General features: G+C 37.2%; 1 protein-coding gene across 2 annotated transcripts in view; it reads left to right on the forward strand.

Moving 5' to 3' along the window:
• drm (odd-skipped family member drumstick) overlaps positions 1–24,033 on the forward strand; it is a 32,616-nt gene that overhangs the window by 7,026 nt on the left and 1,557 nt on the right. Inside the window, exons 1-3 of one of the 2 annotated variants that reach the window (XM_028315441.1) lie at positions 15,469–15,669; positions 16,293–16,550; positions 23,690–23,766. In XM_028315441.1, the coding sequence (XP_028171242.1) occupies positions 16,333–16,550; positions 23,690–23,714 (243 nt within the window). In that variant the 5' untranslated portion in view covers positions 15,469–15,669; positions 16,293–16,332 and the 3' untranslated portion in view covers positions 23,715–23,766. Of the gene's footprint in view, positions 1–15,468; positions 15,670–16,292; positions 16,551–23,689; positions 23,767–24,033 lie in introns of those variants that run through there. The other variant, XM_028315440.1, reaches the window with a different exon arrangement.

The following is a 24,033-nucleotide window of genomic DNA, read 5'->3' on the forward strand; positions in this document are numbered from 1 at the left end:
TTCTCACTTCGCATTTTTTCTACTTCGCAAACAGCATGTCCATTCACAAAACCTTACCGGTTTCGGCCATTGATCGTCATTTGTTTATAGAGGCGACTCCACTCCGGTGTTTGCTCATACTTGACCACAAACATCCGAACGTGAAGCGCCACAGGTGTGGAGGGAGCACTGTTAGAAGACAACAGTATAGTTCTTGATACATGGACATAAGATACAATTTAGTGAAACACATCTGTGTATTGTACCTGCAGTTTTTGCATGTGTACTTAGGGTGTTAGACTGTTTAAAACTTTAAAGCCTCGGTTTGTTTTACAGCTTTGAACGTATTTTTTACTGGAGACAATATCCGTCGATGGAAAATTAAATTGTGGTGTGAAAGATTGACAAGTTTGCGCTCAAACGGATTTTTTGTTACTTTGGTCTTGACTTTAATTTGCGGATTGAATTTCTGAGATAATAATAGATTTTGTTTGTTAAATAAAATAACAAATGATATATCAAGGACCAATTTAAGAAAGTGTATAATTGCAACAACGAATTAAAATGATCGTCTATAGTACAGTCAGCGTCAAATAGTTTGTGACATCCAAAGTGGCCAAAAAGTTGATAACACAAGTACACAACCTTATTCTCATTATAATAAAGACGTGTTGCGAACTTTTTGGCTACTTTGGGTGTCACGAACTATTTGACGCTGACTGTGTACATCAGTCTACACATTTTTGTTGCCAAATCTCACTATTGCAATGAAATAAGATGCGCCATTTAGGTAAATTGATAATCGTTACATAAAGTACATTATATCCAAACATCGTGATCGTTTCCACAATATGCCAAAGCGGAACAAACTGCCCATACAAAGCGGACTAATTCTAAACAAAATTATTCCGTCCCACAAGGCGTGACGATATCCAGCAATTTGGATCCGACGTAGATCTCACATAACTCACGCGTTGCGCCGGCGCATCCCACGAGAACTGCCCGAGGGCAAAGAAAGTTCCACCCACACGGCAAGTTGCGGTAAATGTATGAGCTCCAGCCGTGTTACGCTTAGGTACGTCGTACGTTGGATATTAAAACTAATAAAACTCAATTATTTTTACAAGTAGGCTTTTAAAAAACACTTTTACACGTCCAATTTTTTTCGTCGCGGAGGAAATGCTTTGCGCACCGTCACCACTATCGGGGGACAGGGTGGTATGTGTGTGGGACTCCCGGCGCCCTAAAAAGGGCGCTGCTCCGTGCTGAAAAGGATGGGGTATACCCACTAAAACCTCCGCGGCGTTCCGTCATCGCCCGAGTGGTGGTGTCGCGAAAACAAAAAGAAAAAATAAGTAACTTTTACACGTCCCAGTATTGACCCTGCCACTGCTTCGGGACAATAAATGGACCAGTGCTGAGAAGAAGCAGCGCAATAAACTCAGTCACTATGATTGTCAGCCTCTTTTTCAGCATTGTCGGATGCGTAACACAAAACATCGAATATTGTCGATGCGTAACGTAAGATTTAAGAATTTATCGCGTAACACGCCTTTATGGCCATGTATCATGGTACTCTGCATCGGATATTGTCGAATGCGTAACAAGAAATGATGAACATGAACTAAACACGTAGTTAATACGCATTTTTGGCGAGAATCCAGCTAAATCTTGTGCCTGGATGGTAGTTTTTCTGTCAAATAACAATTGGCAAGAGGCGTAAGTTGTAATGGCAGTGACTAAAATATTAGTCATCAATTTACAACCGATAAAAGTGTAAATGCTTTATGACTGTCGTAGCTAAAGTGTGAAAAACTTGCCGTTAGGCACATTTATAGAAAATTCACACACTTTTGTATATTTTATCATTTTATTAGGTATGTTCTTGTTTGGCAACCGTTACTGTCGAAATGATTCATTTTTCAATGAATGTTTTTCTAGGCTCTATTACTAAATATTTTCGTTTGCTTTTCGTTGGCTCTCATAAAACCTACCTCGCGCAGTTATTGTAAAATATCTTGCTTAAAATTTCTGACGGTAGAGACACAAAATACCGGATGTTCTTTTTTCGAACGCCGCCGGATTACGCACTCCGCCCCTTTTTGACGGTAGAAACACAAAAATCTAACGAACTAAATTTAATTTTGCCGTCGAACTCTACATAGCGTCGTTTTGAATTACCGGATATTCTTTTTTCGAACGCCGCCGTATTACGCGCTCCGCCCCCGAGTTCTGATTGGCGCAGCCACTGGATTACGCTTTTTAGATGCGTGCGCGCACGTGCTCGGTGTACTGATTAGCATTTGTATGGGCGGTTTTTATATTGGGAAATTGAATAATTCTATTTTATTGGCAACGTGGATCATTTGATCGATCGTTCGATAAAGTGTATTCTAGTTTTTTATTGTTTGTTAAAAACAATTTTACGTGACAAAAAATTGGAACCCTGTTCAAAGAATTTGTACATGGTAGAGTCAGTTCTTAAACCAATAAGCTTGTTGATTATAAAATTATCCTAATCTGTATCTTGCCTGCTTTATCTTACTCGTAGCTTAGATTGGGCGTACAGTATTTGAGTATACAATTTTCCTCTCAATTCAAAAGTAACGTGGCAAACTTCTACCTGCGACAGTTTACATAGAGGTAAAAAGTAGAGCGAGTAAACGCGTATTATCTTTATACCATTTTTAGAAATAGCCTATAAAACACCTCATATTTTAATCCTTTTTAAATGAAACATTTGCTTTTCCAAAGAGTAACCAGTAACCCACGAAAGAGCAGTACCTACTAAAAAAGCTACCACATAAAAACCTCGAGCTTTCTTTACATACAATTTTTTACTTTGCTTTGATTGGCCGTCGCGTAAACCAGTAGCCGGTTTCCACACGCACATAATATGCGTGCTACTGTGCCCGCCTTGCCCTGAGGGATTGGGAGGGGACGGCTTGGGAGGGAATTCGGGAGTGCTTTATTTACTGAGCTTGTTGAAGAGTTGCGGTGATTTTCTTTTGTTACTATCGAAGAAGTTTTAAATGTTTTTTTGGTAATATGGTGTGTGTCTAGTTCGTGTCAAACCTTTTTCTATTGCTAAGTACCTACCTGCTTTAATATTTTAAATTTTTAATTGAGAAGCAAGGGAAAATTCCAGCGGTAAAGTCTGGAACTTTTTCCGTCCCTAAAGGATTTGCAAGTTGCAAATTGCGATACTGGATTAGAGGTGGGCGCCGATATAAAATTGCCCGGCGGCGGCGCGCCGACTTTTTGACCTCGGCGGCGGCGGCGTCGGCGGCGTGACCTTGTTTGACCTTTGTTCATTAGGTTTTTTTTTAATCTGCTTTTTGTCTGGGCTACTTTACTAGTAGATGTTATAGAGTATCGGACCAAATACAGAGTCCTGGGGTACTCCAGCTCTGCAGCTAAAAAGAGAAGATTTTGTCACCGAGTTTCATTTAAAACTGTCTGTCACCGAGATAAGAATCCATCAGCAGGTAAAGAAAGAAAGAAAAAGAAAGAAAGAAAAATTATTTATTTGACAACAAAACAACAAAGAAACAAAGGGCAATATAAAAATACAATTATAAAAAAAAAAGTACAAAAACAATGAAGAGAAAAGAGAAAAAAGAAAAAAGAAATGTTGCCAAAAAGGTTACCCACTCAGTATCATCTTGGCAGTTGACATTTTACTGCCAAGTGCCAAGACACTGGTTTTCAGTGTGCTAGAAGGTACTTTTTAATTTCCTTTATGATAAACCCAGCTGAAGCCGCAGCGAAACATACGTACAGGATTCTTTCTTTTTCAAACATTGTACTGATTATGGTTTCTGCCAAAATTTATGGTCGGGTATACTATATTACATTTGTCATACTTAGGCAAGGGAATAAACGAGCAAGAATGATAAAATTTTTACAATACAAATGTCAGATTAATTGAGCGATAAGAGAATTCGTTAGGCGACTTGCCAGCCTTATGGATAATTTCCAAAGTTAAGAGACTTGCGAGGTTCTTCTCACTCAGTGTGGTCATTGTCAAGACCATGGACTTCAGACGATCAGATCAAATGCAAGTGCTTTACGAGGGTCCATTTTGGCTATTTCTTTAGCTTAGCCATCTCTCTTAGCGTTAGTTCTTTCGTTTCAGCCGAAGACGTCCTGCGCCGCTCGCATCCAGGCACTTCCTGTGACCTTCCCCAAATCGTCGGTCCACCTAGTGGAAGGCCTGTCCACGCTACGTCTTCCGGCTCGTGGTTGCCACTCAAAAACTTTACTGCCCCAGCGGCCATCAGCTCTACGAGATATGTGGCCCGCCCACTGCCACTTGATTTTAGCGATTCTGTGGGCTATGTCAGTCACTTTGTCCTCCTGCGTCTTTCGTCCTCAATTAGCTTAGTAGGACTTGAGGAGGGTAAGCGGAAACATGGCGGTCAACTCCTCAGATAGTCAAGTACAAAGATATCCAGAAGCAGCATACGAAAAGATGCAAAATGAGCCCTCTCAAATCACAGTGGGAAGGTTTGGCAGCACAGCACCTAGAATGGCGGGAGATTGTGTTGTGTAGAGGCGAGTTCGCGAATTCAACGAGCAACGCACAACTGAACTCGGCGCAAAACGCGATGATGTAAATCCCGTCCATCTGCCGCCATTCACTACAATTATGTTGGCGGCGGGCAATTACTCTCAATGTGCGAGGAGTTTGCCGCAAAGATCGGCTATGTAAGCCATCTTCGGGCGCACCAGCACCGCTAAGACAGCTAAGTCGAAGTGGTCACCATGACCGAAATCGGTCGGATGAATCAGCATCATCAGTAGGAATCAAAGGCAGGCATAGCTGCAAGTCTTGGATCACGTCCAATGCTTGATCTTATTAATTTTTTTGATTGAATTGTGGATTTTTTGGATTATCCGTGTCAATGGGTTTAAATAAACCGGCTTATCATGTAGCAAAGGTCTGAGATTTTTCTTGTCAGTTCGCACTCATGTATTACCGGACCTAATAAGCAGAGAACACTTTGAGGGAGGTACTTTGTTGCCTTCCAGAGGTTGTGGTTCCCATTTGCATTCCGAGACATATTTGCCAATCTCTGTGTGAGTGATTCGCTTAAAGTATATTCCAATAGTGTGGGTTATCTGCCAGACGAAGCAGGGATTTTTTTCTTGACAGCAAGAGGGCGCCGGTCCCTCTCGCGATCAATTATTTACTAGACCAAGCAGTAACTTGAATAATGTACTTGATTAACTGTTAATATAGTTAGTATTAAGGTATTCAATCAATTATATTAGTATATCAATGGCATTAAGTTCGCCTTGTGTACAAATTATATGGCATTAAAGAATAAATATTATAGTTCTTCTGTTATATGGTTTACTGATGGGTCAAAAATGGGCCCTAACGTAGGCTTTGGCGTGTATGGAGAGCAGCCGAAGCTTAGGCTATCTCAAAGCCTGGGTAAATTTGCCTCTACCTTTCAGAAGTCTACGCCATTATTGAATGTGCGGAAGCTAACCTGCGAAAAAAATATGCCAACCACATAATTTTCATTAACTCAGACAGTCAGGCCGCGCTGATGGCCTTAAACTCCAACTTAATCACCTCAAAGTTGGTAGAAAACTGCATGAGTCGACTGAATACCCTAGGAAAACGTAACAGAGTAACGCTGAGATGGGTTCCAGGTCACGCGGGAATCGTGGACAATGAAAATGCCGACGAACTGGCCAGAGCGGGAGCGGAGGGAACACAATATGGTCCAGAACCCTTTTGTGGCATTCTCAAAAGTCTCGCTTGAATGACCCTGGAGAACATCTATTTAAACAAATCCGTTTAGGCATGGTCAGACACGCTAGGATTAACTCATTCCAAAGCTCTTATAAAAGCCTATGACTGAAAATGCTCAAAAAAGATCATAGGACTGAGTAGGATCAAAATGCGCATCTCAGTTCGAGCCTTCACTGGACACAGCAGCTTAAACAAGCACTTGTCCACTATGGGACTGTCCGAATCAAGAACGTGCAGGATGTGCCAAGAGGCAGATGAAACGCCACTACACATTCTCACGGACTGCGGACCTTTGATGCGCAAGCGGAGCTTACACCTGGGCAAACACATCCTAAGCCCACAAGATGTAAAACATATCGCCCCCCAAAAGATACTGCAATTCCTAATGGATGCAGGACTCGGAGGCGAACTGTAAGGAAAATAGCGACGATCACAATAGATCGGTACCGGTCGCGGTGATACTAGGACTTTATTGAACTAGAATAGCCGCTCAACTCAATAAAAAAATAGTTCTTCTGCGTTTGAAACACAAATTAGTACAGTATAGGAGAGGAATAAATTTCAAATAGTTTGTACAGTATCAGTATCGGCGCGCCGACAGCTGGTCGTCGGCGGCGGCGGCGTGAAAAAATTCGCGGCGGCGGCGGCGCGCCGGCGTGGCGCCCACCTCTATACTGGATGCGGTCTGCGGTCAGGTCAAAGTAAACGCAGCCCGCATCATGTATGATTATTTTCACCTGTGATATGTCCTTAAAAGTATGCCATCAAGTAGGGTGACGGAACCAATCATGGACATGTTAAGCGCACTAAATTCGAATTTCGTTTAAAAAGGGGTTGTTTTTTGACGATACAAAAGTGGTGATTTTTTTTTCGGCACTTAAATACATGAGGAACATTTAAACAAAACCAAAAATCCTGTATGCTTAATAGAATTTCCTTGCACAATCCAAAGAAAGTTGACAATTAATTATCCTAACTAAAAAACTCAGCTATTTCAGGCCATCTTACTTGAATTCATTTACCAAAATTACTTTTCAACGCGCGCAATCAATTTTTGAGCGAGGCTTCAGCATGAAGAGATAATCCCCGTAAAGGCCACGAGCTTAGCTGCGCGCGCCGCCGGGGGCTATACGGGCGAAGCCCCAATATATCAGCCGGCACTCACAGACACTTCGCTGGAGGAACAGAGGCGGGAGTGGAGTGGACTATGGCTTTATTTTTTTACCGCACTTACGATGCATAAAATATAAAAAAATAAAAAATAAACGGTCATTAAATAACTGTTCAGGTATTAATTCTTGGCGATTGTTATTTAAAATGTTAATTAATTAATAAACAAAACTCAAAAGCCTTCTCAGAGAGTTAATGTATTGGAATATAAGTTGAAAGATAAAGCGTAGTAGCTCTTCAACTCTTTTAATAATCACAGAAAGTGCACTTCATTCGATTGGAGCCTCCTATATTGATTAATGATACGTAATCATTAATTACTTACTAATACATAATTACTTAAGTTAATCGATAAAGAAAACTACTTAATGATTGAATAACATTAGCAATTATATTGCACCGTCGTGACTAGACTAACGAGTTAGGGTTCTGATGTATGAAACGTCTTTTCTACACTTTATTTCCCTTTAAATTGTTTTCGATAAACATAACACTTTATTCAAACAAGTGATACCCTTTTTAAAAAATATTGTTTTATTTCTTTGCTTTTATTTCTATAAAAATATAATTTGAAAGCGATTCCACGCCTACTCTGTGCTGCGCCGGCGCATACCGTTCCTGTGGGAACCATCGAGACATAAACTGTTTCGTTATTTCTGCTCACCCGTTCATTTGTATATTATAATTTGGCCCGACTTAGTGCAGCCGGGTTCAATCCACATAATTGTTATTATTACTACCATTATCCTATGCTTTTGATCCCGCTGAAAGATTGCGTTTTTGTGATGTTATAAGTTGTGATGACTGGTTTTTACTGAATTGGTTATGTTTATGTTGTATTCCGAATTAAATGAAGTTAGGGGTCTGATTTTTACAAGATTTTCTCTTCGGTTTTCCCAAATTATTATTGATAACAAAACATTTTCCCAAACGCTGTGCAGTTTATCATCATGTTTTGTTGCCTTTGGTTTGTAATAAAATTATGTAACAAAATCTTGTGATTAATTGACTTTTTCTTAATTCACTAATTGAGAATAGCTTTTCTCTTCATTATGTTATTAATTTGATGTAACTACATAACTATAAGTTGCTTCAATCTTATACAGCAGTTAACAATCTCTTCAATAGAAAATTATATAAATTCTGAAGACAAATATTTACAAAACAAATCATACGATAACAGTGGCATGATTCAGCTCGTATAAAGTTCTATTTTAAACTTTAAAGGGCAACAACAATTACATTCCATCCCTCTCGCAACGCTGTTGATCGTAATCGGTGGGAGGGAGACAGGCGCATCTCATTGTTCGTAAAAATGTCAAATACAATGATAAACATAAAAATCGTGTCGAAATGTACGATGAGCCGAACAATGCGGAGGCAATAATTTTATTCAAATCAGTTTCGACGAAAGATATTCGAGTTATGTTACGAAAATAATGAATAACTACAGTATATTAACAAGGCTTTACCGTATACAGTTTTAATTTAAGTATCCATTATTAGATTTTACTCAAACTTGAATTAAGCAAAGAAAAGTATTCTCATGTCTTTAAATTCTCAATTAGTATGATAGTAGCTTGCCATACCATCACTTCGGCACAACATGACATATCGTCTGGGTGCTAAGAAGCGGTGAAAGATACTTGATAAATTTTGCCTTTCATTAATTCATAAATTTAAGTAGTAAAAGATACCGTTACATTTTTTTGATAAAACATTAACGTACAAACATTTGATGCTATTGAACAGTAGCGGCGTAAGGGGGGGGCGGTGGGGGCGGTCCGCCCCGGGTGCCAAGCATCAGGGGGTGACAAAGTCGCGCAGATTAGTACTCACTGACGCATCTGCATGGCAAGGACGGTCGTGATGTCATGACAGGGGGGGGTGCCATTCTGGGGTGCCTTAGGCTATAATTTATACTATGACGNCCCCGGGTGCCAACCTATGCTACGCCGCCACTGCTATTGAACTAAACCCAAAAGCCTCGTAGTCACAATTTGCTTAACTAAAGGTTCAATCACAAAACACACAGATTGTTAATGATTACGCAATTATTCACAATCGGACAATACCCCGAATTCCTAAAGAGCCGAGCGCCGAAAGCCGAAAATTGAAGAGAAACTCACGCTGACTTGGCATATCGCTCTCATTGAAAGCTGTACAATAGGCTCAATGAGTAATAGACCGTATTAGTTCTCGATATAAAGGTTAAGCCTGCGCACAACAATAGGCTGATAAATATGTGAGACAGACGTTTTTGGTGTCGGAGATTTTCATCTAACCATTCCACACCGTTTTGTGGTGTCCTGTCAAATGACGTGTAAGAGTCGACTCTATTAAAATGATATTAAACTCATTTTGACTTGTATTTCCTTTGTAGGGCAGACGTATATTTAAGCGTAAAGTCTTAATGTAACCTAAATCCTTTTCACTTCATAGGTAACTGACACTTTAGTAGTTCTTTTATAACATTCAGTAAAAGCATCTCTGAGTAAATTTTTAACAGATTTGTGTTAGTTACAACGTCATAATTTTTAATTACAAATGTAGCATACAACTTTTTTATGTTTCCGCTAAGTTCAAATTGTACAGTGTAGTGCTGATAGATTGCCCTTAGTCTTAGTGGTTTGTTGACATTCTCTACTCTTGTTTAATGTTCAGCTTACGGAGTGCAACATGGCATGCAGAAGCGATGGCATTTTAATGGGTTTTTCTTATATAATGTACACAAGGATAGAGTCACTATTGATGAAATAAAGAGAAGTCAGTCAAGGGTCAATTTTACTCCGCCATTTTTGGCACATAACTCTCTCTGGCAACTTTGTCTTTAACTGTCAATTGTTTTGCTTAAGCTCTACATACAACTTGTCTTCTATCTAATATTCTCTAGTTACTAATTAGTACCTAACGAAAAATACCCGCCAAAGATTTTTGAGTGCAATGGTTTCTAAGTAGGATGTAGATTGTAGATCGTAAAAACCAAAAAGACATAAAACACGTCAGTTATTTGTAGACAAGCTTGTCAAACCTAATGAGCTCAATTCAATAATCTGTATTCATTAATTTTCTTTGGCAAGCCGGAGATTTATTGAACTTACCGCGTTTATTGCGTCTTGAAGTAAAAACGCGTTTCCATTTTACGTTGAGCGACAAAAAATCGGTCTATCTGAATTATCTGTACAATACTATTGTATCAAATTAGTCACATTTAACTTCTTATTTTAATATAGGATCTAGCTGATATTTAATCATAATCACAGCTAGTCTTTCATCAACCTAAACTCTGGGAACTTTATATCGTTGTAGTAGGAGCTATTTTTTCGTAAAAATGCATGGCCTAATGTAACTGAAACCTACTAACACATTACTGAATGAAACTTTTATGGACGAACGTAAAATAAGAGCTACATAATCATGTTTTTGTACGAATCATTGGAATCGTTGTTACCAATACTGAAGTAATTGCAGGTAGGTATAGTAAAGGGTTATCCATCGTAAAATTACAAACTTTTGTATTTTATAGGAATAAGTTTCACATTCTTGATAATTCAGATAGGCAATTTCTAGTCGACTGATGAGCTGGTGGTTTCATTATCAAATTGTTGGTATAACAATTATAGTCAGATAAAATTAAAATTTACCTATGTAGGTACCTTCAGTATGATTTTAATAGGTTTAACATACAATGGAAATATACTCTAGCATCAGTATTAACCGCTAAAATACGAGTAGTATTGTGCAGTTTCGTATTAGTTATTATTACTATGTTGCCCACAATAGTTTTAGTAGTACAGTCGTTTGTTACTTTGAGGAATTTTGCGTCATTACTTTATACTTGTGTAGTTTTTGTGCGTAATTATTAAAGCAAATTGGTTGTAACAACGTTGTGTTAACCCTACAATGTTGCTTAATGATCATAAAGTACTACTAAGAGTAGATGGGTATTGTGAATTGTAAATTATTGCAGCTATCACAACAATTACGAAACTCACAATAAGCAGAGCTTTTACTAAGTAAAATATAAGCTTCATTGTCTTTGCATCTGCCAGTCTAATTTGTCCAGATTTACCATAAATAACACACTTCAATTGAGTGAAACTAAATAATAATACAAAATATTCCTGCTATGATGTTATTCTGTGTTAATCAGTGATGATGTTAATCAGTGGTTCCCAACCTTTTCTGGATCAGGGACCACCTTGTTTTCTTTATTAGAAAAACTGAACCCAAAATCTCTAAATAGATAATATTTAAAAGGAAGACATTGATTTAGAAAATCAAATACGATATCGTATTAATTTGAATTTTGAGCGTTCATTCGTCTGTTTAAGTTTGGTAATTACTTAAACCCTTTCATGATACGAAATTTAAAATCGTTCGCGAACCATTTATAACTTGCGGACCATCGGTGGTCCGTGGACCACAGGTTGGGAACCCCTGTTCTAAAGTAACAAACCAAAAATACTTATTTGTGTTATCATTCAAAAATTGCGTAAGCATTTCTACAGGAAAACATCTAAAAATTTCACAAAAGTGACATCACGCTACAGTCATAAACAAATCAACACCTACGACATTTTGAAAGCCACACGCACGCGTTCACCTTTAGAGGTAGAATCTTCTAATTAATCATTTATTGACTAGGTTTTGAAATTAACTATACCGTGGCAAAACTTAATCGTGATGCATAAAGTTATGGCGATATTTATGCGATACTGGTTATACAAGCGACTGTATTACACAAGCTTTTGAAGCTATATCAGATAAGATATATTACCTACTACTCATATACTCTAATACAGCAATGATTCATAATTACATCGTTTTATTAAGCTCTATCATCCACCAAACACTGTAAAACGTGATTGATATTAGTAAGATGAGAATAGTGTATTATTTATTTTTAGACGTGGATATTTAAATTATAATTAAATAGTGTAGATTCTATATTTATAGGTATCATCTAAGTATGTATAGGTTAGTTTGGAGCTTGGTAATGGGTTTAGAGGACATAATTTATGTCATTTTTTAGCCTATTATGAAAATGTATGTTGTTTGGCGGTAATAATTCAATTTGTTTTTGTGACTAAGTCAAAACAATTTATCTACACAATATTGAAGATATCTTAGTTTATTTATACTTATATTAATCACCTAAATTTTTAATTGATTCTGAAATATAAATGTTGAGAAAGTGAAATGAATGAGGAACGATGGTGTTTTGTTTATTTACTTAATGACGTCATTACTAACCGTCGTAAGTTTATTGTTTTCATGACTAAGTTTGATATGCCCTTAATTACCGTGTAGGTAATGCCTAAAGCACTACGTGACAATTGACACGAATGCGATCATTTATCCTGATGGAATAGTTCATTCTGATTGCTCAGGTATTACGCCAATCAATCATTGCTTACGTTTCTCGTAGGGAATACCTTTTTGCAACCTGTGGTTACTATGACTTATTTTTTATGGAATAGTACTTTCGTGGAATACAACTCAGTTTCGCATCCAGGTTAGTCGGGTTTTACAATGAGTACAGTTTTGAGTCTTCTATGAAAATATGACAGGAGTTCAAAGGACAGACGTCATGACCTGTGAGATGTGAATCATCGAGGTGTGTTCTTGAGATCGCTCTTTGAGTTCACAACTTGCGGTCTAGTGACTCATGGTAGATCCGCGAGTGCTGTATTCAAATTTTAGTTCGGAAATGAGTCGTAAAGGGCAAAGGTCGCTTTCTCGTTAGTTACTTAACATAAATCAGTTTGGTACAGTCAGCATTAAATAGTTCGTGACATGCAAAATGGTCAAAAAGCTAACAAAACCTTATTAAAATTGTATCAAAGACGTGTTGCGAACTTATTGGTTATTTTATCGATTTGACGCTGATTGTATGGAACTAAGTAGGATTTTTTCTATTATTTAGTCAGTCAATGTTTTACACAGAGTAAACCTTAAAAGGATGCAAAAGAACCCAAATAAGACCTAAAATTTATAATAAAGAGCAATATTTCTTATTATTAATTTAGGAAAAGGTAGAGTCTATTCAGACGACCAGTAACAGCACATTCCCCAAAAATAACAGGGATAGTTGATGATTTAATTCTTTTTAACAATATATTTAAACAAATAGGAAATATCTAAACAAATTCAATATTAAACGCATCAAAATATCACAGAGACCCGCATAGTTTTTGTATTAAAAACCTTTCCATTTGTATAGGATTAAAACAATTCTAAAGATAATCCCTCAAACGGTTTGTCACAAACGTACGAGTATTATGTCACAAGAACCCCAAAACATAACATTTTCGGAAAGCCGTGACAGACGTAGCTGCTGTTGCCAACTTCTGTCAAGATGGTATAAAAAGCATAGAAGATACCTCACATAACCTATTTAATGTCGCATTCGTATATTTAGATTCAGTATTTCTGTCCTATTTTTTGTGTGATTATTTGTCTGTATATCAAAATTGTTTGTTTCCCTAATATAAATAAATAAAAATAAAATAAAAATAGTAAGACTTACAAGGAATCATTAGGGCTGTTTAAAAAGCAAACATTTAAATCGACTCTATAGATGGATTGCTCTCACCAGTCCTTGCTGCCTAAATAGTAATAGCTATACGGAAAGCATGGGATATTTTGTCAGTCCTGTTTAAAAGATACAGAGCCTTGACCTATAATAATTCTGATAAACGCTGTATTAAGTTGCCTTAAAAATCTAAATTTAAATTGAACGAAAATCTCTTACTAGGACTTACTATTACTAAGACTTCATGGTAATAAGTTGGCGATGTCAATTAGGCTGGGTTGTACTATCATACTTTAACCATAACAATCGTCAAAACTCTCTCAAACTCCACTCAAAAAACACCGGTTATGGCTAAAATAAGGTTGTGCAAGTCAGCCTTAGTGTAAGTTAGGACATCAGGGTGATGTTTGACGTAAATAGGTGCTTCTATCCTTATTCCTTTTGCTGCTCAAGACTTTATCTCGGTGCTTAACCACTTTAATGCTTTATAAAGTAGAATCTCGTGAGTTGATGCTTATCGGGGACCTTACGTCGCATTCTTTGTACCTTAAACAGAGTTGTGTGAGATTAAAGTTTTTGCAAGAAGCGTGTTTCGTGAATTTGCGATGGTTAGCCGAAAGTTATCATAGTTTGGCGGCTTACACGTTTTATGGGAGTTGTGAACTGTAATCTGATGTGCTTTGGTGACCCTGAAGGAGCTGTTTGAACTTAACGTAGAGGTACAACAAAGCTCCTGATCACGTCTGCTCTGACTTTATTTGTTTAGATTTTTCTACCAAATAGTCCTTTGTGGTTGCTCCAATGATTGAGCAATTTGCTACAGTGAAATAAAATAAAGTTTTTAGATTCGAACTCTTTTGAAAGTGAAAAATAAGAGAATAGATATCACGAGGAAACGCACATTTTGGCGGATATTACCTTGAATTGCTATAATTCAGTTTTACTTTCACAATAAAAGCTTTATTAACTAGGATAAGGAGCCATACGAAGGAAAGAATAAGTCACATTAAAGTAACATTTTACATTATAAACAGTAGAATCTGTCAGCCATCATGAACACAAACCGAAAGCTTCTCAAACCAGTAATGGTTTACAAAGTAGCCTAATCACAATCAAACAAAACAATGCCATTTAGAAAGTACACCATATGCCCCCCAGTCACGGTAATGTCAGAAGCCGAAAATCATCATCAATTTACCAGTACCGAAATAAGTGGAGGTGTCGTGAGTGAGACGCACGGTAGGGCCGCGAGCCACCGGCGGCTTCCCACAGCTGATAGAAAGTAATGTGATCGCCACTTTTCGCCATGCGATACGCGATATATTAATACCTGTGGCTTTAAGTGTCGCTTTCCAAACACCATTGGTCGTAAGACGGTCGTTGGCGGCACTCTTGTGGTGCTCTTCTAATGCTGAATGGCTTCTTTTATCTAAATTCAATTTATATGTTAGCCATGTGCTGTTTTTTAAATTTTTGGCAGAGCTTTCTGCTGGATGATTCTTAAAAGTCAATAAATGACATATTTTTCAATATAAATCAATCAATTAGACAAAATCCAGGATTTTTACACAGCAACAGGAAAAAAGCTATCAAAATCAAAGTAATTTATTGGTTCTGGTACTAAATTTTATTTCTTTCAAAAATATGTGCATAAAAAAAAAGCTGGAAAGCTAGTAAAGTAGTAATTCGGATGTAGAGCTGCTACAAAATATGCATTATCTGAAAAATTAAGTGAGTCTAAATCTTATAACTAACATTTTCAATGTATCGCTGTTGGTTTCTATAAATAAATAAATAAAAATGTTAAATCTTAATGTAGCAAAATTACAAGCCAAAAAACGAAGATCAAAATTCATAACCAGCCAGAATTTTCCACAAAACACCCGGTGAGTCACCCCAGACTTAAACAGAATAATGTCGCGTATTATACCGCCTACTCGTCGTTTTCCGCGCTACCTGTTCGTGGTGGGGGCTGCGCGCGCGCCTTCCGCGTAACGTTATCAGTAGTTTCGGCACCCTCGCGCGCAGTTGCCAAACGCACACGCTCACGGACGCACGTCTATCTTATTGACACACGCCTCCGCTTACGCACACACGCGATACACAACCTTACAGTGACCACATTTAAAGCCATCCATTTATTCATGTTTCGACAGTGAAAGTGTTATTACCGCTTTTAAAGCAATAAAGTTCTTTAATCTCTACATCGAAGGTGCGTATTTTGAATTTGAATTTTTATTTAGTTAATAAACTTGTTAAGTGAGCTGTATCGTAAAACATCGCATTGATAAGTCGCTACTTAATATTCTGAGTACACGTTTCTTAGTGCGGTGTAAAATTATTTTGACCCGCAGGTCACTAAGTGCTTGAATTATAATTGATTTTATTCAAGTGCCCTTTACTGGTTTTAGTCTGTTTATTCACGGCTAATGTAGTTTATAAAACGTTTTATTTACTGTGCTTTATTGTCATTTAATATTGTGTGAGGAATTTCAAAGGTTTGTTGTTATTAATTTACGAATCTTTGAGATTCCTTTGTTTCATGTTTCATTTCTAATCATACCTTCTTTTGTCTTTCTTAATCGCGTTCTTTGCATGGTTCATTCCCTTAAAATCTTTTCTCGTTCATCAAACGATCGCAATTTTACATAGTTTCAGTCCGTATTTTCACGTCCCCTAAAAGACCAAAAGAGAGTCAAAAACAGTAATTAGTTCCACCTTAGTCGTCCAACCTACTATCTCGATACCTACTCCGCCTCGTAAAACCTTACTCCCCGCGCGATAGAGTCGCAATACGCTTGCGCGCCGACTGATAAATAAGCTATCACTCTGCAGAACGCCCCGCCCGATCGCACCACATCATAGCCCAGACAAAATGTTCGCTGTGATGCAGATTGACGAAGACCACACACGGGATTTTAGGCGCAAGCTGCGACCGAAATGCGAGTTTGTTTGCAAGTATTGCCAACGTCGCTTCACGAAGTCTTACAACCTGATGATACATGAGCGCACGCATAAGAGCCCAGAACTGTCCTTCAGCTGCGAGGTTTGCGGGAAGAGTTTCAAACGGCAGGACAATCTACGCCAGCACAGGTTAGTGCTTTTTTTAATCTCTGGTTAACTTTATCCAAAGAATAAGGCTGAGTTGCAACACCAACTTTAATGATAACCTATGTTTTTGTAGAGATTTTTGTCAAATTTTTGAAGTTTGTTATAGTTAAAGTAATATGTTGCAACCCAACCTAAGATTTTAGCAGTTTTGTTGCCAAATAAGTCCGTTTTTAAGTTTTGTGATAAAAAATAGTTATTAATATTAAGTAAAGGACTGACTTTTAAAAGTTTAAACTTTTCAGTGGATAGTAAAAAACTGTGCTGATGATACAATATTTGTGTCAGATTCATACAGTTACTTGCAATTTTAGCAAAATATTCTAACATTTAATCATAAATAATCTATGTAAAACTATTTCACGGAAAGTTTTATTACGATTTTAAATTGTTTATGTGTAATTAATTAATTTTGTAGAAAACTATGCGCCGTTACAACCCTTTCAAGTTGTCGTTAATTATACAATCATTAGTATCGCTTTCAACTTTACAAATTAATAGTACCTAATTATTGTCACTGTCATGAATGTCGAATACCTATTTTTACTTTAAAATTGTAATGATCATTCATATCCGCACGATTTAAAGTATGTAGTGGCCGAATTGGTTTTCCTTATGTCACCAATCACCATGGATTATTACAAAAACTTCAATATTAGGTACTCAAAATCCCAAACCGTCACCTCTGACCTAAATCCCATACCAAACCTTGGTAAATAAAGCCTATATTGGTCTGCATTCTCGCGGTTACCACCGTCAGGTGTGACAAGGTTGTGGGCAGACTGTCAAAAGCAATTAGGGCCCGATCTGTCACAGACTGTCACCTGACCGTAGCTACTAGCATTACAGAACCTAGTTCTGACACGTGCGGTACATCTCGTGTTACTAAATATATAGAAGCTTACGTAATTAAATTGCTTCTATTGGCATCGTTACAATTTACAAGAAGCATGGAATACAGCAAAAAGAACACGGATACTAAAAATGTTTTCATAAAAGCTTTTTAAATGAATGATAATGCAATTTATGTTTGGAAGTAGGTAAGATACACACAAGTACCCAATCTTGAAAAAGCTCAGAGAAAACAAAAGAAGTACTGAAGTGAAGGGAGAAAAAGGACTAACTTGAAATGGTCCTATTTATCGTAGCATCCTCGCTGAAAATTTCCATGATGTCGACATCAAATCCGTGTGGCAATGAAATGCTTAACGGTACACAATTGACGGCTGTAATTTATAGCTGATGTTTGTTTTGTTATCTCTTGTCAACATGTAGATTACTGGGTACCTACTGCAATATACCTAATTATTAAGTTGAGTCCACATGGTGCGTTAACATTGAAGTTAAAAAATGCGAAAGTACCAAAAGTAAAAGATATCGAAAAATATCAAGACCTACTTTATATCTCTAAAGCTTTTCTTAAGATATGTCTCTTTGCAGTCTAATTTAATACCTAATTGTCAGGACTGATTCGTACCCAACATCTTTTTTGCAAGATACACTCATCAAGTGTTACTGTAAAAAAGGGAAATCTAACAAAGTCATCAAGTTAAGTTCGTTAAACTCCATAATTCAAGGTGCATTCACACGTCGGGTGTCACTCTGTTAGTTTGTCATTTGTCACTGTAATTAACATACAATGACTTGGTAGCAGCTTGTTGAAGGATCGTTAGATCCGCGGGTTGGATTCTGACGTCGGACCCTAAAGCGGCTTTTTGAGTAATTTTATTTAGCTTACTTATTAGGGTGTAAATCAAGGGTTTTTAGTAGGGTAGTATAATAGATTTAGCGTATAACTGAGTCAGGTATAGGAGCGGCACAGGAGGTATTTGTTATGTCAAACGTCAGCGAGACTTCAGATTTGTATGTTCTGTCACGTCATATCAAAATCACCCCTCCCGTGCCGCTTCCATACTTCAGGTATTGACTGAGTTAAGCGCTAGATATACAGGGAGTCCCAAAAAGTAGTGTCAAGCCGAAGTCAAGAGGTAGAGCATCACTAGCAATCCAAATCACCGTGACTTTTGATAGTTTTCGAGCTTTGATTTTTTTACGATTTCTAAAATCGCGGAACATACATGGTGGTAATTTGGATAGCTCTTGTGATGCTCTACCTCTGGGATTTGGCTTGACACTACTTTTGGGGACACTATGTATAATTTACTAAGCTTTATTTCTTGCATAGGCTTAGTCTGCTCTGCAGTTTTCAAAATTTCAAGTTTCAAGATCAGGTCCGTTAAGGACATTGTGGAATGATGAGTACCGTGCTTCAGTGACACTTAAATTTTGTGCGAAAATTGAAAGTCAAATAAATTGTGATACATCACTCAAAGAAGCAAAGCTGTAAATAATGTAACCCACAAGTGTACGAGGAAATAATTTATCTCTTAAATTGATTTACCAGTCTACTTAGTTTCTGCATGCGCTTGTAACCGCGGTACCATCCGCTCCGTTACGCCACGATGGAGATTTCGCACGAGATTTAAACTAACCTCTTTTGTTGACATTTCAAGGAATGAAATGCCATTCGATTACCGCAATAGAAAGTGGAATGGGTTCACATATTAATTATGGGGCTCCTATTTCTGAAGGAGCCCGCCCACTTTACAAGAATTTCGATTACACTCAGAATGGGTCCCGCGTAAAACAGAAATTATTTTTTATAAAATTAGACGAATTCTCCGCTTTCCTAGCTATGAATGGGAACAATTAGCCATCAAACCCTGCTACAGACTTTAAAAAACAGAAAAAGATTTTAAAATCAAACATACCAATAACTATGTTTATGGATGGTTCCAATCAAATGAGCTTTCAATGTAAAGAAAGCGCATTGTTTTACTTGTCTAGGAACGACGATGACAAACGCAGACATCTGTCTGTATCTGTATAGATTGTAGAAAGTAAACACAAGGGAATCAATCAGATATAGACAGACAGGCACAGGATTATAGACTTTAGAAACAATCTTTCTGGAATGCCCGGAATCAGGAACAACATATCGTAACAACAAAAGTTTCCGTGTGAATCTGTTGAGAGGGCGATCCTGCTACCGCGAGATGGTCGATAGATCACGGCGTGCGAGTCGTGAGCTCGTGACGTGTTCGTGTGTTAACGGTGCTTAATGGGCCCTAATGCTTCCGAAACTGTGCGAACGCGGACGGTAGCGAGAGAGAACACGTGACCGCCCCAGTATAATTTGCAGGGCATGAAGGGTTACCAGTTACGATATTTTATCGCATGATCCAGGAGTTGCGACATTTTTTCCTGAATTTGTCGTTGCATAATTCTTCATCAGGACATTTCAAAACTGAGCAAGCACTAGCTCTTGTTGCTGTGACGTGGCTGTTTAACTCGTAGCATTTCTAGATCTTTGTCTCAATTTATTCTATTTTGTAGCACATAATGAATTAATTCTTGAAGAGATTTGTACTAGAAGTGAGTTTTGTTAATATTGGAATTTCAATCCAAAATTGTCAAAATATTTTACAAGTGTTTTTTGTTTTTGCCAAGCTTTAGGATATTTAGGCTTTTGAGTGTATGTATTTCTGTTTCATCGCAATCTCCTGCAGCCTTTTAATCGATTTTGAAGTGATCATTGTTATTAGCTCCATCTTCATCATCTCCGACATAATCATAACTGTCTGTCTTTTGTTTTCTTCCATTTCGCGTCAGCTTCCTGAATTTTTTTATCATTAACACTGGCAACCTTACACCTTAAAGGGAACAGCACTGTGCATCAAGCCTAACCGTTTACGATGATTGCCGCGATTTGTCTGACGGCCATATATGTGGGTGATGAGCAGACTTCCTATTCGGGTATTTTATGGCTTGCCGGCTGAACTGTGTAAACGGTTACGGTGTGCAGTTACTCTAATGTTCTGTTGAGGTAGCTGAATAATAGAAGGCCTCATATTGAGAATCTCCCAATACAGAAAAATGGGAAGGGTTTTTTCCTTTTTAGATAGATTTGTAGAAGTTGTAATTCATACAATAAAGTACTTACTACGTAATTGGTCGTATCTTTGCGAATCTACATTTAGCGTTAAATCAATGCTGCCAACTTTTTGCACCATACGCATTTTATCATAAGAAAATGTGCAGGCGTGTCATTATAGAATTGATAGTGATGCCTACATAGTCAAAATTAAGTGCCAGATTCAGTGGAAAATTCACAAACTGGCAACACAGCAACACTCTCCAAAAATTTCTCTCACCTCTCAAATGGTCTCACCTCGTCAAAACCAGTAAGGTCAACAGCACAACCGTTGCCCCCTAACCAGAAGCGGTAAAAGCACTGGCCGTAATGAGGGATGCGTGCGAACCGTCGATAGCGCCGTGAACCCCCCCGGCCACGCTACTGATTGTTTTTGCTAAATAACCGTACATGTCTTCCGTTGGTGAAATTGCTTGTGTTTTCTTCCTGGATGTGCCACTTTGGCGATAGAGCCATCATCGATACATCAAACGCTTCTCGGATTGAATAGATTATTGTGTTGTTGGGTTCTGAATTTGCTAGTTCTTTTGTGGTACTTTTTAAATTCAGTAGGTATTCATATGTTTTTGTATATGGCTTTGGGTATTTGAGGTGTTATTTACTGATTAGATTAATTTACTTTTTGTGTTCAATTAATTGCCAAAAAAAATCACGTGTCTATTGTAACTTTGTTATAACTAGATGAACTATCATCTCTCTATTTATAACGCCTACCTAAAACTTAAACAGACTAGTCTGTGAATCTAACAATACATTCAAACCCACTCATTATTACCTCCAGTAGCTTTAATCTAACTAGACGATCGTAAACAATAGATCCAATTCACTTAATTAAGATTAGAAACAGTCTCAGCCCGATGTCCTATTTAGTTAGCGCACTGGGTCATCACTGCGCCCGCACATTCGCCATCGCAATCGATCCCGATAGATCCATTCGATTCACGACTCGTGCGAATCGAGCTGACGTTCTGATTAAATCGGTAATCGATTGGGCTTGTGCAGATTTTAAGACCGATCAGATATTTGATGTTATTATGAAGAACGCTTGGTGAAGTTTTTTTTACAGTTTTGCTGTCTTTTCAGCATAGGATTTAGTTTGGTGACAAGTTGAGGTACATATTTTTCCCAAGCTTCTACATGGTAATATTCAGGGATGTGTTGATTACGATAAATCCAAAGTATAAAAGACATGCAATTATTTTGTTTTTATGTAATGTCCAAATAAGGATTCTAACGCTGTTTTTATTTATGAATGTTTTGTCTCTTGCTCAAACGATAATTTTGTTGTTGCGTTGCTGTGACGTTGAAATAATATTTTAGTTAGAATGAAGGATGCTGATAGATCATTTCCTACTACATGATTGTCTTAACCCTTTGTTCTAATGCATCTAAAATCGAAAGTGTTCCAAGCACTGTCATCAGTGGAACTGGAATCGTTCCGATCTCAAAGGGCGTAGGTGACGGCATTTATTTCACTTCCGCGGCAACACTGGGCCACTTCGTGAGCACCCTCTATGTGGCTGTGGGAAAACAACTCTTTGTTTCAGGTGTATACAGGGTGTGCTAGTTTCATTTAATTAGTTTCATCTAATTTTTTGTATGTATTATTGTTTGATTTTATATTTTATCTACGGCGTTGATATGAAAGCTTATGGCAGTAGAATATGCTCTGTTCACATCGCAATGTCATTAATTGTTTTTGTCATTGGTTATTTTGACTTTTCTCTTTAAGTGCGTTTCATGTTTCTCGAGGTTAGGTTATTTATCTGTTTGTTTCACGTAATTTTCAGTTTTGAGTTCTGTTTAATAAACTGAGTAGTTAATATAAGTACTTTTAGATAATTATTGTAATAAGTAGTTACCATTTTATTTACGAAAAGGTTAATTATTATTCATTAATTGCAATTCAAACCTCCTCTATACCGAGCGAGATTTCTCAAGGAGCACCTAATTAACCGCAAGCAGCACCTCGCCGAACAATTGTGTAGTCGATATCTAGCAGATAGCGTGTATACCTGCCCAAACAATCTATGTTCCATCGGGAATGCAAAGCCGTGAAGAAAAGGCATCGGATCAGGATTTGTGGTGTTTGAATTGTTGCGAAGGAAAACCGAATTTGTGGAGTCATTAATAAAGTTTTAATTACGTTACACATTTTTTGAGTGAGCCTTGTAGTAGGGTTGACTGCTCGAATTTGGTGTCGAATTTAATTCATAATTTGAGCTGTGAGATAATAGTTATAATCTAGGACCTTATTGATGATGTGAGGTTGTCATTAGTATCTTCATACGAAAATTAACTATTTCAGAAAACGGGTTTAATATTAAGTGTTGTAGTATCTTTCATACGAAAATTAATCTTTCAGACAACAGGATTTTATAATAACTTTTCAAGTTTTACGATTTCAAAAATACAACCTGACAGTAGCAAATAACTAATCTTATAATAGACCACGTAAACATTTTGTTTTATCTGAACAAAGTTGAAAAAAATCACCGCTAAATGACTCATGGTGCAGTTTATAAAGAACCCTTACCAGTTTTTTAATGAACTTAAAGATTACACGGTTAACACGCTTTGAAGAAGACATTGGTCGTTGGGACGACGTTAATCCTTTTAAAATGTTGGACCAGCTCATTGTTAAAACCAACCAAAATATTGGCAACATAGTTGTTTAAGCTTAACATAATCTTGTTTTAGGTTGTAACGGCGCATTTCAAATTCCACGAACGTCCAAAAAAGAATTACCGTTTTCAAAAAACGTTTTTAAGCTGTTTATTTTTGTTTTTGGTAACGGTGTTTTAGGATAAACCTTCTTTTTAACAACTAACGTGTCACTAATTCTTTGCACACTTTTCTTTTGCACCAAATTAACTGTAAAAATCACATTTTTATTTGTAAAATTGGAAAAGATTCGGTTTTTACTTGTAACTTTCTAATGATCAATGATTTAAATGGGTTTTTGTTTAAAATATGATTGAAGAATATAATGGTTGTGATGTATACTGTCAAAAGGGCATCATCATTATCAGAAATATTAAAAAAACATTGAGTTTAAAATTATTAATTTGATTGTCCTTTTGATGGTACTTTGGAATAACTAATAATATTTTTTTCTCACTTGTTGTAGATGTAGTCAATGCTTGTGGCGGTGAAGGTGATGGAGTAAGCACGATCCAACTACAGCGGTCTCTCTTACACAATAGAGTAAGGATCTTCATGTTTTATAAACAAACAAACACACATTCATTTGTTTTGGCAACCCTAGCAGCACAAAGAATTAGGGTTGATAACTTTTTGTTGTTTTGAACTTCAATTACATTTGTATTTTTTTTATGATTAATTATTTTTGTTTTGGCAACCCTAGTAGGACAAAGAATTAGGGTTGGTAATATATTCAATTTATTTTTAATTTTTTGATGACAAATCACTAATCAGTTTTATTGAGGACCGCAAAAGTTAAAATTTGTAAAT

The sequence above is a fragment of the Ostrinia furnacalis genome, unplaced genomic scaffold (assembly GCF_004193835.3).
Source record: "Ostrinia furnacalis isolate ACB-3 unplaced genomic scaffold, ASM419383v2 OfSCF5121, whole genome shotgun sequence".
In the NCBI taxonomy this organism is placed as follows: Eukaryota; Metazoa; Arthropoda; class Insecta; order Lepidoptera; family Crambidae; genus Ostrinia; species Ostrinia furnacalis.